Raw genomic sequence first — 19,129 nt, 5'->3', positions numbered from 1 at the left:
TTGCTTGAACCTGGGAGGCGGAGGTTGCAGTGAGTGAAGATCAAGCCACTGCACTCCACCCTGGGAATCAGAGCAAGACTCTGTCTCAAAAAAAAAGAAAAAGAAAAATTCATTGAATTTGTATTAAGTATTTTGATTGTTTTAATTTAGGACTAGTATATTATGGTTTCTGAGAGGTTAATGTTATAGTTTGTGTTCGAGAATTGAAAATTTTAACTTTGTTGACAATAGCCTTGACTTTGTTTTCTGAGTAAAATTTTACTTAAGTAGGAAGAAGTTTTTAGGGACATTCATCTTCCAGATTTCAGAGCAAAGTCCATTTTATAACAGAATAAGGATCACCTTTCACTAAACATCCTCTTCATTGATAGATTTGTATATTTCCAACTAATAAGACTTGAAATACAAAATATTTAAAAGCCAAATATTTAGGATTCGATATTTCTAATATAAGTGGACAAAATAAGCAGATATCAAAGGCTTCTACATGATTTAATCACACATGAAATATGCCGTGGTTGTTTTGTATAAGATAAAAACTGAAACTGAGAAAAGCTTTATCATGTGCACAGGATCACACCAGTTAGTAAGTAATTTGTAGTGCTAGAAACTTGTACAATTATAGGATCTGGACCATGAGTGACACATGAATCAGGAAAGAAAGAACAGCACCTGTAGGGGTTCAGTTTAAAGGATTGCACACTCATTCTTCTCTAGGTTAATGGATCCTGGATGAGGCCCTGTTAATACTGCATCATTCCAGAAGATTTAACTTAAACCTCATGACTCAGTAATCCCATTCCTATGTATGTATCTAAGAGAAGTGAGTGCATATGTCTACCAGAAGACATGTTTAATAATGCATTAGTAATTTTATTTACAGTAACCCCTAATAGTAAATATTCCAAAGTCATCAGCAGTAGAATGAATAAATTTTTATTTATCTATAGTGGAATACAACACAACAATCATTAAAGAACAGGATGGGGAAATAAGAGAAGCCAGTACAAAAGAGAACATTTTTATCTGATTACATTCCTGTAAAGTTCAACAATAAGGAATACTAATTCTTTAGAAGTCTAAATAGTGGTTACCTTTTTTGATAGGGGATGGGGTAATTATTGACTGAGAAGAGGCATGAGGACATATAAAAATGTTCTATATCATTATGGGTTGTAGTTACACAGGTGTGTATATATACAAATTCATTGAGATACACACTTAAGAATATGATGTGATGTATTTTTTAATCAGGAAAAAAAATTGAATTAGCATCAGATAAGATAGGAGCTCACATGACTCACTGAATTTGTAAAGTCATACATAGCCTTCAGCCAGAAATAGTTAGAGCCTTTTCCTGTGGTTAGCACATTATCCAGAAAGCTCTGGCTATTGGAAATTTGTTTCAAAAAATTTTTTTAAGTTTCTTGGCAGTAACTTTGCAGGTTCCTCCTTTGATTCATAACTTACGTTCTTCTCATCCCGTTTTTGTTTTAAAGCAGGTTTTATGCCAGATATTGGCACTGGCTTTTTATAGATTTTAAATCTATAAATTTATTTTGCCTGGTGATGTCATGCACAAATATGTTTTTATCTGCCAGCTATGGGTTTTTTATGATGTTATTGACAAATAGTGAATTAAGTCTAATTCTTCATAGCTAATTAAATTTGAATTGTATACATTTTTCTAAACTGTGGATGTGTAGGTTTTATTTAGTGAACACTAGTTATAATTTCTAAATGTGGCTAATTAATCAGTTGGTCAGTAGTATCAATTTAGAAACAATTAAATCGTTTGTGAGACATTTATATAATTCCAGATTGGTTTTACAGTGTGGTTTTAAGTATCTAGTTCAGTTGCCTGGGAACTTTTTCCCTCCAACATATTGTAAGAGAATTTGTCTTTGCAGTTGCTCTATATGCAATCAGTGCTGTCTACTTTGCTGGAGTGATGGTGCGACTGATGTTGACTTTGACTCCAGTCGTGTGTATGCTGTCTGCAATTGCCTTTTCAAATGTTTTTGAGCACTATTTGGGGGATGACATGAAAAGGGAAAATCCACCTGTGGAGGACAGCAGTGATGAGGATGACAAAAGAAACCAAGGAAATTTGTATGATAAGGTGGGGAATCTAAAGTAAGGCCTTTAAATTGTCTATGTACTTTCTTAATTTTTCTACCACAGTAAGAACTATACATATCAAGAAATGTTATTAAATGATGATTTGGACAAACTGTGACTTTTCTAGTTGGTCTCCACTGTTTGCCTCAAAATATGAATCCTGGTCAGTCTTTTAGCTCAGAGTTAGAAAATAGAATGTAATCAGAGAAGGAATTCTTCTTTTTGGTCATTTGTTATGTAAATACTTAAGATATATACCCTTGTTAATATACCCTTCCATTTTTGAGAGCAAAAACTTGATGCTGTACTAAATTACATAACATTTGGCACTGTAAACCCCTCTGAAACCATGTGGACAGACAAGTGCTTATCCTTGAGATCCATACTCAGTGCATACTTTCAAAATATTTTGGAAGTGATATTTGGTTGATTGAACAGTAAAATGAAGGGAGCAAAATGCCTTTTTAAAAACCCTCCAGTTCGTTAGCAATAGGTAACTGGCCAATAGAAGGTAATTTATTTTTAATCTATAGTTTCTTAGTTGGTGCAAGTGTGAAAAGGACTTGTAAGAATTAGAGCACTTGTCTTGGATGACATATTAAACTTTGCTATTTGAATATTGCCTAGATTTTAAAATACTAATAAATTCCCAGTATCGGTAATAACTTTGAAATTCTTTCCTTCTATAAGATGAATGTAATTTGTAAAGATGTGTGTTAATAAACCCACATTCCTGATTTTTGTGTTTGTTGTTATTGTTGGGGTTTTTTTGTTGCTTTGTGGTTTCTTAACCAGCCTTGAAATTTAGAAGTTGTGACTTTTTCTATTCTCTCTTCCCTTTTTTGTTGGGGAAGGTGATTTTTTAAGGAAATCATAGTTTTAACAAGTCTGTTGGTTTTAGGGTTTCAAAATTGGAAGACTGATTCTGTTAATGCAGTTTTTTCCTATACTAAAGTGGTACATGGTCAAAATTATAGCTGAGCATTGCCATTTTCAGGATGTGGAATTCAGATTTTATAAGAATTTACATATTAAGATTTCACCAGAATGGGGTCATTTGGTTAATCTCCTTTGTATTTACTTAAAGTATAAGGACAACTGGGTTTGAAAGCAGCTTCTTACTGGAGATAATTATTTTGCTCTATGACCAGTTTCTGGATTGGTATATTCCCAGGAAACCTTATTCACATTTGACTTAGAAAACACTCCATCACCCACATAAGAATATCTGTGGTTATATGTGGGTTATATAACCCACATATGGTTATATAACCATATGTGGTTATACATTTTCTGAGTCATAGAATTAAATTGATAGATAAACAGTCTCCCAACTTTTTCCATTGGGTATCTTAATGAAGCAAGTCAAATAATGAATTTGTCTAACCAATTTTTTAAATATCTTCAGGCAGGTAAAGTGAGGAAACATGCAACTGAACAGGAAAAAACTGAAGAGGGATTAGGCCCTAATATAAAAAGCATTGTCACCATGTTGATGCTGATGCTATTGATGATGTTTGCTGTCCACTGTACCTGGGTCACAAGCAATGCCTACTCTAGTCCAAGTGTAGTCCTGGCCTCATACAATCATGATGGGTAAGAAAATAACTCAGATACAAAAACATTTTATACTTATACTTCTTTTTCTTTGTCTCAAAGGATATAATTAAAAAATAGAATGTTGTTTGTGAGATTCTGCATTTGCTTTTTTGTTTTTAATTTTTTATTTTAATTTTTGTAGGTACACAGTAAATACGTAATTTTATGGGGTACATTCTATTTATGTCTTTTGATACAGGCATGTGTAATAATCACGTGTAATATGGGGTTTCCATCCCCTCAACTATTTATCCTTCCAGTTACAAACGATCAAGTTTCACTCTTAGTCATTTTTAAATGTACAATTAAATTATTTTTGACTGTAATCACCCTGTCGTGTTCGTACCCGTTAACCATCCCCGTGCACCCTCCCCCGCCCCTGCCAGCCTCTGCCTTCTGCTCCTGTGAAGCTCTGTATTTGAATCTACCTTTCTTTGTCCTCTCCTCCACCTTGGTGCCATGAGTAGTAATCATTGTATTTCATGCTCTTTTCCAGAATATTTCTGCATGCATAATCATATACATCAGTTTTTCTCAAATGTGTGGTCTTTGTATGCACAGCATCATCATTACCATGAAACTTGTTAGAAATGCAAATTCTTGACCTCACCCTAATGTTATAGAATTAGAAACCTGGGGCTGGGGCCTCGCAGTCTGCGGTTTAATAGACCCAGGTGATTCAGATGCAGCTAAAATGTAAGAACAGCTGATTTATGTATTGCCATGGCTTTCAACTACTATTTCACTTGGGAGCTTATTAGGCTTGTACGCTATTAGGCCCTACCCCAGACCTACTGAATCAGAATCGGCTTTTTTTTTTTTTTTTTTTTTAAATACAAGGTATGCAGGTGGTTTGTGCACACACACATTAGTTTGAATAACACTAGTCTAGCTCTTCATTGTTTCACTGTTTTTTTTCTCATCGGTAGAGGCTTTTACTTAATAACTACCATCCTTAAAATCTGAACGTATTCAGTGGTTTAATACCTCAAGATTTTAAGTTAGCCTCTTCACATTTGTGACATCTCATTTAAAAGAATATTGTGATTCTTTTCAGCACCAGGAATATCTTAGATGATTTTAGAGAAGCTTACTTTTGGCTAAGGCAAAATACAGATGAACATGCACGAGTAATGTCTTGGTGGGATTATGGCTATCAGATAGCTGGAATGGCTAATAGAACTACGTTGGTGGATAATAACACCTGGAATAACAGCCACATAGCACTGGTAAGGATTTAATAAATACAAGGTTAAAAAATCTTTATTCACTCCTTAGCAATCAGGCTTCACTTGTGACTAAATAGGAAAAATGTGGGTGAAAAGTACTCTGCTGAATTCTCAAAATACTTTTACACATATATTCAATAAAGTGAGTTCAAGGTGTGCTTATTTTGTTTTTAAGAATGATACTAAGTATCATTCACAATTGCAGGCTGATTTCTGGTAGATTTTATGATAAATTTAGCTTACTGAAGAATTAGACAAAATCTGAAACTTAAAATGTTTGGCTTGTATTTTTCGTGTTATAAACTAAAAATTATTTGCAAATATGTAAAGTAAATGCACTGTATTTTATGGATAGGCAAACTGTTCCTCTAGCTATTAAACAACTAATCTGCATAGATTAATGTAATCCCCTCTTTGTACTTCAAAGATTTTTAAATACAAAGAGTAGTCTTAACCAAATGAATTCTATCTGTATTACTCTTGTAGCTAATTATCAGATGCGTGCTAGACTGGGGAGAAGAAATGTATGTGCTAGCAAGATCACTGGCCAGCCCTGGCCTGCGGTTGTGAGAAGTTGTTTTTTCTAAGCTTGCCTGCTTTCATCATAAAATGTTAATGTCATAGAACTTAATTATTAGCAAAATATTAGAACATGTATTCTGATTTTTGACTATAAATTAGTTATAGTAGTTGAGAGGTTCATAAATTCCAATGCGTTTATTGAATTCATAGGAAATCATTTCTGCAAAAAAATTCCATGTAAAACAAACTCTTGATGAATTCCATGTTGTAGTAAAAATATATTGATTTTTATGAATGTGGGAATAATCAAAAACTTTCTCATTTTTTTTTTAATTCTGCAGGTGGGAAAAGCTATGTCTTCTAATGAAACAGCAGCCTATAAAATCATGAGGACTCTAGATGTAGATTATGTTTTGGTTATTTTTGGAGGAGTTATTGGCTATTCTGGTGATGATATCAACAAATTTCTCTGGATGGTTAGGATAGCTGAAGGAGAACATCCCAAAGACATTCGGGTAAGAAACTAGATAATTCCAGTTATGTGAAAGATGGCTCACTGTGTCCAAGTAATTCTCTGATCTTGCTAATTGCATTGTATTTGTTTCATCATCCTATCCTTCAGATTAGTTCCTTACCCTGGCTTTACTATTTATTAAAGATAGTAGAGGCATTTCCTATATTAAAACTTTTTGAACTCGAAATGGAACTAATATACCATTCTTCCCTATGAAGCAGTCCCTTGCCAAGACTTCTTAACTTTTACGTCTCTTCACAGCCTCTCACGTCATCCCTTTCTTTCCATTTCCATTGCTTCCACTCTAGTACTTACCCTTATGCTTGTAAACCTGAAATAGGATAGTAACCTTGAAATTGCTATCTTTGCCTTGTTTCCTCCCTCCCAGTGTAAGATGAAATTGATCATGTTACTTTTAGGCTCAAAAGACTTCAGTAGATTAAGGGAAGGGGTCTTAAAACCATACAGACATGAGTTAGAACTAAAACTGTCAACTTGGGCAAGTTATTTTAGCCAGTCAACATAATATGCTTTGAGCACTAGGTCTAGTTCTAGGATCTGGAATTAAAATGGTGACCAAGGCCGACTAGGTTATCTTTTGCCAAAAATAACTAATTTGTAGTGCCATTTAATGAGAATTTATAGTAAAGTAGTTGAAGCCCCAGCCTAGGGACTGGTACAAGATAGATAACCTCTGATAAAACATTGGTATAAAGTGTAAACTCTTTAGCTTGGAATGTAAGCCTCTTCATGTTTTGCCTTCCTTTGCTGGTCTCTTGTTCTTCTGCCACCTTTGTCTACTCTGCCAGTATGTTCTAGCCCCTGAAACTTGCTTGTGGTTTCTTTCCTTGACTCACCTGACACGTGTGTTTTTACTGTTCTCTTTCCTGGAATACCTTCCCTACCACAGACTTATCCCCTCTCCAAAAGCCCTTTTCTGGTATACTCACATCTGTACTCATCACCAAATTATTTATACCTGTTTTGCAGGAGTCCCCAGACCCCAGGCAGCGGACCAGCACTGGTCCGTGGCCTGTTAGGAACCAGGCCACAGAGCAGGAGGTAAGGGGCAGGTGAGCGAGCATTGCTGCCTGAGCTCCGCCTCCTGTCAGACCAGTGGCAGCATTAGATTTTCATAGGAGCACAAACCCTATTGTGAACTGCGCATGCAGGGGATCTAGGTTGCATGTTCCTTATGAGAATCTAACCAATGCCTGTTGATCTGAGGGGGAATAGTTTCATCTAGAAACCACCAGCCCTCCGCCGTCCGTGGAAAAATTGTCTTCCACGAAACCAGTCTCTGGTGCCCAAAAGGTTGGGAACCACTGCTGTTTTGTATTAGATTCTGTCTTACCTCTTTCACTAAATTGTGAGCTTTTAGAAGATGGACATCCAGCATTGTGCTTTTACATGATGAAGGCACAAAAGATAAAAGTAATTGCTCCACTGATCCAGAATAAAGGAATCTTTTGGGAAAATGTATGCAGGTGTCGTGTGATGGGGATGAAGTAAAGCCTAAGATTTCCTGGTCAAATGTCAGTGCTGTAATGTTTCCCTTAACTGTGATTAGTAAACATTATTTTTTTGTATTAATCTTCTGAAATTTAATTCTCCCAGTATGGTTTTTATTTGTGGATTTGCTTTAGCAGTCAGTGTTAAAACTGTGACATGTGATAGATCACTGTTTCTAAATGTATGCTTTGAACATTAATATTACAGAAATCCTAAATTTCTGTGCATCTTAAATTATTTTTAAACTTTATGAATAGATAATACAGTCATATGGTTCAAAAGTAAAGTATAAGAGGATATACAATAAATGTCTACTCCTCTTCATGTGGTTCAAAAATAAAGTATAAGAGGATATACAAAAAAGTCTACCCCCCTAAAAAAAAAGAAAATTCCTCTATAGTTAATAACAATGCATTGTGTACTTGTAAGTTGCTAAGAGAGTAGATATTTCAGTGTTCTCACTACAACAAAATAAGTATGATTGATGCATATGTTAATTAGATCGATGTAGCCATTTCACAGTGCATATTTCAAAACATGGTGTACACCATAAATATACACAAATTTATGTGTCAGTTAAAAATGGGGGTGGGGGCAGTGGAGTCCCTGGTAATCACTGGTTATTTTCTTGTAATTCTTAACTTCTAGCAAGTTATATACCCTGGTCACTTCATAATATGTCTTGATCTTTCCATGTTAGAATATGGAGAGCTTCTTTATTCCTTTGTTTACATTTGCACAGTACGTTGCATTTTTTATGTGTGTGCCGTGATTTATTTAACCTGTCCCCATTGATGGAATTTAGATTGTTTCCAATATTTTAGTTTTATAAACAATGGCATAATAACTGTCTGCATTCATTATTTTGGCCATATACAAGTATCTCTGTAGCGTTAATTCCTGGAAAAGGAATTTCTGACTCAGAAATTACATTTTTTACCTAGAGTGCCAAAATTATTCCTCATAGAGGTTAATTTATAAGTTAACCCCATAAAAATTACCACAGGAGTCTTTTTAACATTGTCCTCCCCAAATAAAGCCGATTTTAAAGTTCATGTGGAAAAATTTAGCTAGAACACTTAAGAAAACTCTGAAAAGGAGTAACGGAGATGAGGATGGGTAATTGAGAGAGCCAGCCCTACCTGGTATTAAGCCATGGTGTTGGTACCAGTCTCTTTAAATTATGAAAGTGGCTATGTGCAGTGGCTCATGTCTGTAATCCTAGCATTTTGGGAGGCCAATCACTTGAGCCTAGTAGTTCAAGACCAGCCTGGACAACATGGTGAAACCCTGTCTCTACAAAAAAATGCAAAAATTATTTGGGCGTGGTGCCGTGGGCCTGTAGTCCCAGCTACTTGAGAGGCTGAAATGGGAGGATTGCTTGAGCCCAGGAGGTTGAGGCTGCAGTGAGCCACAGTCACGCCACTGCACTCCAGCCTCAATGACAGAACGAGACCTTGTCTCAAAAATAATAATTATTAAGGCCTTATAACATGGTTCAAAGTCTGGTGGGATTAATGTTTTTGAGGTGTAACTGAATATGGCTTTATAAAGATACCTCAAAAGCTTATTCTTATGGGGAAATGAAAAGAGGAAACTAGCTTTGAATATGTTAAGTTGAACTAACATAGAACTTCTGGTTTCTTTCTTGTAGGAAAGTGACTATTTTACCCCACAGGGAGAATTCCGTGTAGACAAAGCAGGATCCCCTACTTTGTTGAATTGCCTTATGTATAAAATGTCATACTACAGATTTGGAGAAATGCAGGTTAGTTAAATCCATTTTTCTCTAATTTTCATTCAAAATAATATTTAAAACAAGTCTTATTTGCCTCTAGAAAACAGGATAATGATATTTTGATTGTGTTGAAGAGAAATGTGCTTATCTAAATAGTCTTTTTTTCCATTAAATTTAGATTTCTGAAACTAATATGTGAGAAATTAGAAAATAAAATTTTAGATCAAGGGCTTCTTTCTAATATTTATTAACAGTAGCCTCAAATCCAATCTTTGTTTGCCATCTCACTGTTAGACCTCATGCTTTTGGAAAGTATTGTTCTCCAAGAAGAGTTCTAGCTAGGAAACAGTGTGGTCTTAGGTCACTTTGCTGCTTGGTGGAGAAAAGCTTAAAATTAAAGATTTGAAGTAAATAGTCACTTCAGATGTTCACTCTCTCCCTGTTCTCCGTTACCACAAATAGCTAGAGCTGTCTGGGTCAGAGTTTTCTAGTAAATTAGAATGATGTGGTACAAAAGCTTAAGGGTCTACAAAATGAGTGAATGTGCAAAGAGGCATTGTGGCAGAAAGAAGAAACAATGGACTTGATGTCATAATACTTGTGTTTTCGATCGGGTTCTGTCAAGTCATGTAACTCTCAGACAATTTGTATCTGCCTTGGATTCCACTTGGTTTTTTTCTTGTTTGTAAATAATGGGGTTTGGATTGATGACTTGATTTTTAAGGAAACCAGAATATGTCACCCCAAAATATGCCTCTTTGACATGAAAGTTAATTTTTAGCTGAAGGCAATTTAGAAGCAGCAAACAGAGAAAAAGTTCTATCTAACCTCTTTTCTGCCTAAAGGCAGAATATAAATTCTGTACTGGAGACAACTCTAAGACTCTTATCAGCCCAAAGAAAGCACCAGAGGAATCTGCAAACAAAACTTACTCCGTTAGTTTCTCCCATATATGTACTCTTTTACTAGTTTCTCCCATATATGTACCCTTCTACTTTCCCATCTTGAAGGCCTAAAACCACTTTCCTTTGTCCTTTCTCCACAAATGTATTGTTCTTTGTTAAGCATGCTATATAAGCCAGAGTTCTAAGCCACTGCTTTGAGTTCCTTTTCATTGAGGTTTCTCCTGCATAATGTGCGCTTAACGTCTTAATAAATTTGTTTTGCTCTTGTTAATCTGTCCTTTGTTATAAGTGTCTGTCCCAAATTATTATCTTCATACTATTAGTTTCACTGAAAACTGCTTATTTCTGTATTGTTCTCTGGTTAAGTTGATAAGAAAGCAGAGGAAAAATTGCTTGCTTAATTTTATACTATCACTGGGGATCAAGATAACTATCAAAACTAAAGGGGTTTTTATTTGTGGATTTGCTTTAGCACTCAGTGTTAAAACTGTGACATGTGATAGATCACTGTTTCTAAATGTATGCTTTGAACATTGATATTACAGAAATTCTAAATTTCTGTGCATCTTAAATTATTTTTAAACTTTGTGAATAGATAATACAGTCATATGGTTCAAAAGTAAAGTATAAAAGGATATACAATAAATGTCTACTCCTCTTCATGTGGTTCAAAAATAAAGTATAAGAGGATATACAATTGATTCACAAATTGAGGGGTTTGGACCTCAATTTGTGAATCAAGTTTTACCGTGTTTTTTGTTTTGTTTTGTTTTGAGAGGGAGTCTTGCTCTGTCGCCCAGGCTGGAGTACAGTGGCGTGATCTTGGCTCACTGCGAGCTTCGCCTCCCAGGTTCACGCCACTCTCCTTCCTCAGCCTCCCGAGTAGCTGAGACTGCAGGCGGCTGCCACCACGCCTGGCTAATTGTTTGTATTTTTAGTAGAGATGGGGTTTCACCATATTAGCCAGGATGGTCTCGATCTGACCTCGTGATCCCCCCGCCTTGGCCTCCCAAAGTGCTGGGATTACAGGCGTGAGCCACCGCGCCCAGCCCCAAGTTTTATCCTTTTCTAAAACACCATCTTTGTGGCTAATATGGACTAGAATATTCACTTGGTTTCAGAATAGTTAGCATATACTGTGTTCCTGTTTGTTGTGTTGCTTCAAGTAATTCCAAGTGAATCGTATTTTATCATTATTCACTTGGAATTACTCTGTAGATGACTTAAAAAACAGCAGGTGATAATCTAGATTTAGGTTTTTGTTTGTGTTTATAATTTCTTTTGAAGGCCACACTTGGTCTTTAAACGCTTGCTAAGAAGCACACTGGCCATAATAATCAGTTACCCCAGAAAACATATTTTCTGATTGGCTTGTTTCTGATTAGTTTTTCTGCTCACTACTGATCACATTGAAGGACCTTTTTCTTCCTCTCTTTTAAGTTTATCAATAGTTTTAAGCCATGTTCCCAGCATACATTTCATTTTGATGCCTACCTTACTCAAGAATAATATATGGTTAAAATCTGAAGTGTAACTTTTGCTATCATGTAGATAAGCAGGAACAAGTAATTCACTACTTGAAGGAGAGCTGGTTTTCATGTTTGTTTTAAAGTTGAATTTGGCCAGGCCTGGTGGCTCACACCTGTAATCCCAGAACTTTGGGAGGTTAGGTGGGAGGATTGCTTGAGCCCAGGAGTTCGAGACTAGCCTGGGCAAGATGGCGAAACCCAGTATCTGTTTAAAAAAAAAAAAAAAGGAAAAAAAAGCTGAATTTACTTATGCTAGATTTGTATGTCAACATAAACTTAGTCTGAGCATTTTTTTTTTTTTTTTCCCTGAGACAGGATCTCAGTCTGTGGCCCATACTGGAGTACAGTAGTGCAATCATGGTTCACTGCAGCGTTGACCTCCTGGGCTCAGTTGATCCTCCCACCTCAGCCTCCTGAGTAGCTGGGACTACAGGCACATACCACCACGTCCAGTTAATTTTTGTATTTTTTGTAGAGATGAGATCTTGCTATGTTGCCCAGGCTGGTCTTGAACTCCTGGGCTCAGGCCATCCTCCTGCCTCAGCCTCCCAAAGTACTGGGATTATAGGTGTGAGCCACCACATCAGGACAGTCTGAGAATTTCTTAAAGTCTCCTCTCCCTATGTTTTCCCTTTTTATCCCTCATAAATCCTTTCACGGTTTGGTTTTTTTTATTTGGCCTCCTTTGTAGTTCCCACTTTAAGAATGTAGTATCTCTTACTTGTGCATTTATTTAACAAATAATAATTGGGATATAAAGCTACACTTTGAATAAGACAAAGACATGTTTACATCCCAGTCGAAGATACAGGTAATTTTTAGCGTTAAGTAAAGATGTTAATAATATATGTTATGGAGTAAAAGAACAAGATGCTATGAGGAAACAATAAAGGAGATTTGTCAGCCACTAATCTCAAGAAAATATTTCCCTGAAGGGGGTGGTAAAGGAGCTAGCCATGCAAAAGAGCTGAATGAAGAAACATGCCAGGCAGAGACGATAGATAGTGCAAGGCTCTGAAACAGAAAAGAAGCCCTTTGGGTGTGTTCTGTCTGTATACCTATAAAAAGTGCTTTGATAGATTTCATTTCTATGTTTGGTGGGGGTCTTTTTGTGTGTGTTTTTTTTTTTTTTTAATGCCTTTAGAATGTTCATCTACTCTAAGGATTTTGTGAAATTCTTACTCTGATGTACTTAGTTTCTCTCTTCCTGATTTTTTCCTATCTAGTTAGCAATACATGAGAACTATTAAGATAGATTACTTGATTGTTTTCCTAGTTTAAAGGGAGAAGGTATTACTGTAATGATAACATTTACTGTCTTATAACACTGAATGTTTTCCAATATGGTTAACACCCAATAATAATGTCACTTTTGCAGCTGGATTTTCGTACACCCCCAGGTTTTGACCGAACACGTAATGCTGAGATTGGAAATAAGGACATTAAATTCAAACATTTGGAAGAAGCCTTTACATCAGAACACTGGCTTGTTAGGATATATAAAGTAAAAGCACCTGATAACAGGGAGACATTAGATCACAAACCTCGAGTCACCAACATTTTCCCAAAACAGAAGTATTTGTCAAAGAAGGTGGGTGCCAAGTGAAGGCATTAAAGGGTAACTTAAGGTGTGTTGGTTTGTATGAAAAAGAATTTCTGGAAATTGCAATAAATTTCCATCTGCCAGATTTATAAAGACTATGGCCTCTGTATTAATACGAAGTAAATATCAGGCTAGCCTGCTAGGAGCATTCCTTTCAAACTGAGCACTTCAGATATCCCAAGCTGAGATTTTTCCAGAGGCCTTCTGGCTTTGGTTTGTGCTATTCCCACTAGTAAGACTTACTTGTAAAGTAAGATGTAGCTGTGGCCGTCGCTTTCCAAACCTGTATGAAAGTAAAAATGCTAAATTCTCAAGTAATAGAATTATGATTAGTTCTTCATCTTTTGAGCAGAGCAAAGTTATATTGCATCTTCATGTTCCATTCTTAGTATGATATTACTCTGTTATTCATTGAATAAAGAATAGGTTTGAGTTGGATGAGTCCTTCTGAAGCCCAAAAAAATCATTTATCTTAAGATAATAATTTTTTAATGTAATTGTGACAAAGCTTATAGGCAGGAATTACGAGACTACTGCAATTCTTTTCTAATAAATATTATATAAGATACGAAGTATTTCATTGGGGGTCATTATTTCTCACTTAAGCCAAATAGATTATAATCTTTGCTATAAAAGATGACTTAAAATTAGTATTTATATAGGTTGTCCAGCAGTAAGAAATGGGAAGTAATGAACAGTCAGATAAAATGTTAAAGTTCATTATAAGGTACTATCCTTATAATACTGATTATTATTAGACTGACTTCAAATCTCATTTTTTAAGGATGCTTAGGTTTACATAGCTCAGATCAGCTATCTTATATCATTGAAACAACTGTCTGAACTCTTTGTTACTTAAAATATACATCAAATATATTCAAAATACAGATGATTTTAATTTGTACTATAAAAGTGCTGAATATTAATGGTGTGATAGGTAAATGGAAGCTTTTTATATGAATATGTGCCAGATGTAAATTACCATATCTAGACTAATGTATTTAAAGATGTCACATAGAGCTGACATTCATTGTGTTAGTCATATCAAACTCATTATCTTTAGGTAAAATAACATTAAAAAATCAGATGAGAGCTGGACGCGGTAGCTCACGCCTGTGATCCCAGCACTTTGGGAGGCCGAGACGGGCGGATCACGAGGTCAGGAGCTCGAGACCATCCTGGCTAACACGGTGAAACCCCGTCTCTGCTAAAAATACAAAAAAAAAAAAAATAAGCCAGGCATGTTGGCGGGCGCCTGTAGTCCCAGCTGCTCGGGAGGCTGAGGCGGGAGAATGGTGCGAACCTGGGAGGTGGAGCTTGCAGTGAGCCAAGATCGCGCCACTGCACTCCAGCCTGGGCTACAGAGCGAGACTCTGTCTCAAAAAAAAAAAAAAAAAAAAAATCAGATGATTGTCACAGGCATGAGGTAGGAGAAACTGGTGAGCAGCAAATGCTGCTAGTCTCAAAGCAGTTACTCCTGAGATATCCAAGTGTAACTAAGGTGTACTTTTTCTGCAAAAAGAGGGCTGTTGAACTTGTTGTCTGATGATATAGACCCCAAAGGCAGTGAATTTTCTTCATTTGACCCCTTTTGTCTTCCCATCATTTTCCCCAAATAAATGTGAATGGATAAATAAAACATAATGTGTCTTGTGTGCCCAAAACATATATTGTGGTAGCCAATAACATATTTTGACGTTCTGGTTTCCATGGCTTTAGATGTTTTGTACTAGCACTATGAAGGAATGCTTTTTATACTTTCCTTTCTCTACCCTGGTTTTGACTTTGGAGGAGGAGGGTATACATAACAGCATCCATTCTGAGAGTTTACCGGCCATCGCAAAGCCGGCATGACTAAGGTGCTAGAAGTTGTAGTCCAGGCTGCAGAAAAGGCTTTTTGGCACATGGTTCACTGCCAGTAGGAGAAAAGCACCCTGAGGGCTATTACACACTTGGATATTCCTGGGGCACATCATAAGATCTCATAGAAAAAGTATCCTGTTAGAATCTGGACGTAATGATAATAAAGAAACTACTAGATCTAGTTTGAATTTTTAAAAATTGTACCCTCTGAAGTTTCTTACTTTGTGCCTTAATAAGATCAGTTTAACAATAAGGTCACATAATGGGGTTAACAAGTTAGCAGTAGCTAATTTTTAGTAACTTAAGAAGGATTGCATTTTGCCTTGTGTTCTCATCCCTGTTAGAAAGTACTATAAATGTCATGAATTGAACATCATGAATAAAGGAACATGATGCAGGATTTACCCAGTTTCTGAAACTTCTGAGAGTTGTATTTAAATGTGAAAATTGAATTGAATGGTCAGTCTCTTGAGTCTTCTGCCTCTGTTAACCCAGAGCTTTGATGGTGCATTAAATTACTTATTTTCAAAAAATATTTGCTGTCTTCAATATCTAGGGCTGTGGGTCAGATTGAAAGACATATGTGCCTATAATTTATCCTGTAGGGTTCTAACATAAATATTTTTGCAGTAATTTGTACCACTACATTTCCGGTAATTTGTTTCTAATGCTAGGAAACGTCTATTGAAAGTATTTTAGTGGGATACTGAATTGTTAAGAAAAATATTTTATTTTTAAAAGATGTATGAAACTGAAGGAATGTTGTTTTGCTTTACATTTTCAATTGCTTATTTTCCTACCTAAAGGATTATTTTTAGAGAATGTGCCAAGTGATTATATCTCTCATTTTTGTAGATGGTTACAGTCTTCCTCATTTTACTGAAAACAGGGACTCTTAAGAGTTACTAAGTTAACTTGTTTTTCTGGCACACACCTAATTTCCTGGAGGCTAAACCAGGAGCAGCATTACCATTTCTGATTCCTTAGTCTAGTGTTACATATTCTGTCTTGCCTGGAAATGTTAATAATTACAGCTCAGCACTTTGTGGTTGAGAAGAGAGCTGAAGATTCATTCACTTGATGGTGAGGATGTCTAGGAACCTAGTCCTTTCACTTTGGATGGTTAGTGTACTCAGGTGAGAAACACCACTAACAGTTTAGTGGTGTTCACTGAACTATTCAAGGAATCCAGTCACAAGAAGAGCAAAGAGCTTACTAAGTCATCATAGTGCAGTAAAACATGTGTGTGTTTACAGATTTTTTAATCAGTAAGAAACCTGCATTAATACTATGTGTTTTGTTTTTTTATAGACTACCAAAAGGAAGCGTGGCTACATTAAAAATAAGTTGGTTTTTAAGAAAGGCAAGAAAATGTCCAAGAAGATTGTTTAAATGCACTGTTCTGGTTCCTAACTTGAAGCAGTTGTCCTTGTGAGAACCGGTCTTTGCCTTTAGCTCATGTCGTGTTTCACAGCAACAGAGGGTACAGAACCATCACTGGTCCAGGTTAATGTACAAAATTTTCTGGCAATGCCTGATTAAAAAAATAAAATTGGCTTGTTGAGAACAGCTGTTTTCGATTTCTAATGTGAAGCAAGACAGAGCACTGCTGTAAATGTCTAGCAGCAGATTTTTTTTTTATTGGTACATATTATCCTTCAAATCTGAGAATTTGGACTAACTGCACCAAAGAACCCTCTAATTTGGTCCCTGGCACATGCATACTTGTCAATGTTTTTATTCTTTTACAAGACCTGCATTTTATTTGAATTACCCAAATAGCAATATGTAAAATACAAGTGACAAAATGTGATGAGAGCTTCTTGAACCGGTAAACTAGTACAGGTCTGAGAAAGACATATTAGAAAAATCATTATACTTCCTTGAATTATATTTATTTTCATGTTTCTCCAATGCAAAGAATGTTTCATCAAATGTATATTTTCTATTGCTTACTGTTTGCTCTGAGAAGAAGCTGCTGTTTCAAAGATGGACCTCTGAGTAGCTAATTGATTCAAGTAGTTTTTTTATGTTGACACATTATTACTGCTGTTAGCAGTTGTTTTCACCAGGTACTTACTGAGCAGATTTCATACATCATTCATTCAAGGGCTAAATTTATATTCTTTGGAAATCATGGCAACTACACAGGATGTTGCTTACCAGGGTGGAGTTTTGGTATCTTAGTACTGAAGTTAGCACTATGTTTACATGTAAAAGATTAAGGAAAAAACCCTTAAAGTGGACAGGTATCCAAAGTTCATTTTCTGTGACTCATCAAAGTGACAAAAGACTTGGAACAACTTTGCCTGGAGTTTTTTCATTTTACAACAGTTTCATCCATCACAATGATTTTGTTCTCTGCTCCATATTTTTTAATCCGTTAAGCATTTGATGAAACACTCTTTAGTGCTATATGCATTTTCTTACTTTTATTAAAAATGTGACAATTGTCAAAAAATGCACTAAAATGTAAATGGAGATTGAACAAGTTCACTTTCCAGCTTATAGGCAACTTTATACAGACTTGAACATTTTCTCCAGTTGTTTAGTGAAAGAGAAAGGGTTTTTCCTGCCACAGGATATAACTTTTTTTTATATAACAAGCATAACACACCACTGCTTTTGGTGGAAAAGTGCAGAATAGTATGTACCTTTTATGAAGAAAAATGTAATTTACAATGTTCAGTGAGAATGTTACTGCTGATTTTCTTTTCCAAGGTGTAGAATATTCTTTGATTTATAGAATTCATTTTTGACCCAGATGATGGTTCCTTTACAGAACAATAAAATGGCTGAACATTTTCACAAATAGAGTGTAACGAAGTCTGGATTTCTGATACCTTGTCATTTGGGGGATTTTATTTTACTTTGTTGCTTTAAAATTCAATGCAGAGAAGTTGTTGACTGTAGGGGAAATAAAGTTAATTCAAATTTTGTGTTAAGTGTTGTTTTTTACAAATCTTTTGGTTTTGAAAGGAATTGGTACTGAACACATACCTCTTTCTTCCTTGTTAACTTTCACAAAGGTTTTAAAGAAAACATGTGGAAAAAAATACATTAGATTATTTCATCTTAGACCGAGCTATTTTATTTGGCCTTCTTTTACCCTGGAATGAAAATCTCGGTTTTTTGGGTTTGTTTTTGTTTTTGTTTTTTGTTTTTTGTTTTGTTTTTGGAAGGGATTTGGGGAGGGGGAACACCTAGCCAACTAGGAATTTTATCTCTGTTTAAATAAGGATAGGAACCTAACAAAACCATCCATGAAGTTCTGGTAATGAAATGTCAAGTCTCAGTGTAGAATTTTCTCATTAGAAAAATCCCAAAGGAAAGACCCCTCACCTTTCTCAGGAAACAACATTTTGGTTCAGTGTATCTTGTCAGTAAAATACCATATTGTAACTGTTTAAGCACTTGTATTGTAGCACAAAAGCGAAATAGTAGTTTGAATACATTGGAATATAGGATAATTGACTTAAAATATTCTTTAGATCTCTTAATTCATTTCATGTGTGATCACTAACATTGTACACCAAAGGAACTTAAAGATCGTGGCCTTGAAGTTTTAGACTATAAAACAGCTTTTAGGCTGTAGTGCTCTGTAGTATAAATAAGGCAGTGAGGCAGCAACTCCAAAGACAAAATTCCCTTTTAAGACTTACATTGTAACCTACTTGAGTTTATAGTTGTGGAGTTTTAATTCATTTGCATTCTAGGCCATGACCAAGTGACCAGAGGACTAAAATAGTATAAAAGCATCCTGTAGTGAGTTTCCATAGCCAAGGGGGTGTAGGATCATGAAATTTGGAGCTGTTTCTCGTTTTTAAAAAATTAATTGTAAAATACATATTAAATAAAATTTACCAACTTAACCATTTTGAAGTATACAGTTCAATAGTGAAGTACATTTACATTGTTGTGCTACCAGTCTCCAGAACTCTTTTCATCTTGCTGTAGCTACTGCTGCTTAATGCTGGTTTTGCTATGTTGCCCA

The 19,129-nt window shown here is 35.6% G+C and overlaps 1 protein-coding gene across 2 annotated transcripts in view; it reads left to right on the top strand.

Moving 5' to 3' along the window:
* Positions 1-18,074, top strand: part of STT3B (STT3 oligosaccharyltransferase complex catalytic subunit B) — a 106,925-nt gene extending 88,851 nt beyond the window's left edge. The window contains exons 10-16 of one of the 2 annotated variants that reach the window (XM_054479486.2): positions 1,911-2,122; positions 3,530-3,717; positions 4,778-4,949; positions 5,813-5,986; positions 9,152-9,265; positions 13,048-13,260; positions 16,447-18,074. In XM_054479486.2, the coding sequence (XP_054335461.1) occupies positions 1,911-2,122; positions 3,530-3,717; positions 4,778-4,949; positions 5,813-5,986; positions 9,152-9,265; positions 13,048-13,260; positions 16,447-16,527 (1,154 nt within the window). In that variant the 3' untranslated portion in view covers positions 16,528-18,074. The remainder of the gene's footprint in view (positions 1-1,910; positions 2,123-3,529; positions 3,718-4,777; positions 4,950-5,812; positions 5,987-9,151; positions 9,266-13,047; positions 13,261-16,446) is intronic. The other variant, XM_063662090.1, reaches the window with a different exon arrangement.
* Positions 18,075-19,129: the final 1,055 nt, after the last annotated feature.

This window comes from Pongo pygmaeus, chromosome 2 (genome assembly GCF_028885625.2).
Source record: "Pongo pygmaeus isolate AG05252 chromosome 2, NHGRI_mPonPyg2-v2.0_pri, whole genome shotgun sequence".
NCBI classification, from domain to species: Eukaryota; Metazoa; Chordata; class Mammalia; order Primates; family Hominidae; genus Pongo; species Pongo pygmaeus.
This window is presented reverse-complemented; position numbering and strand designations above follow the sequence as displayed.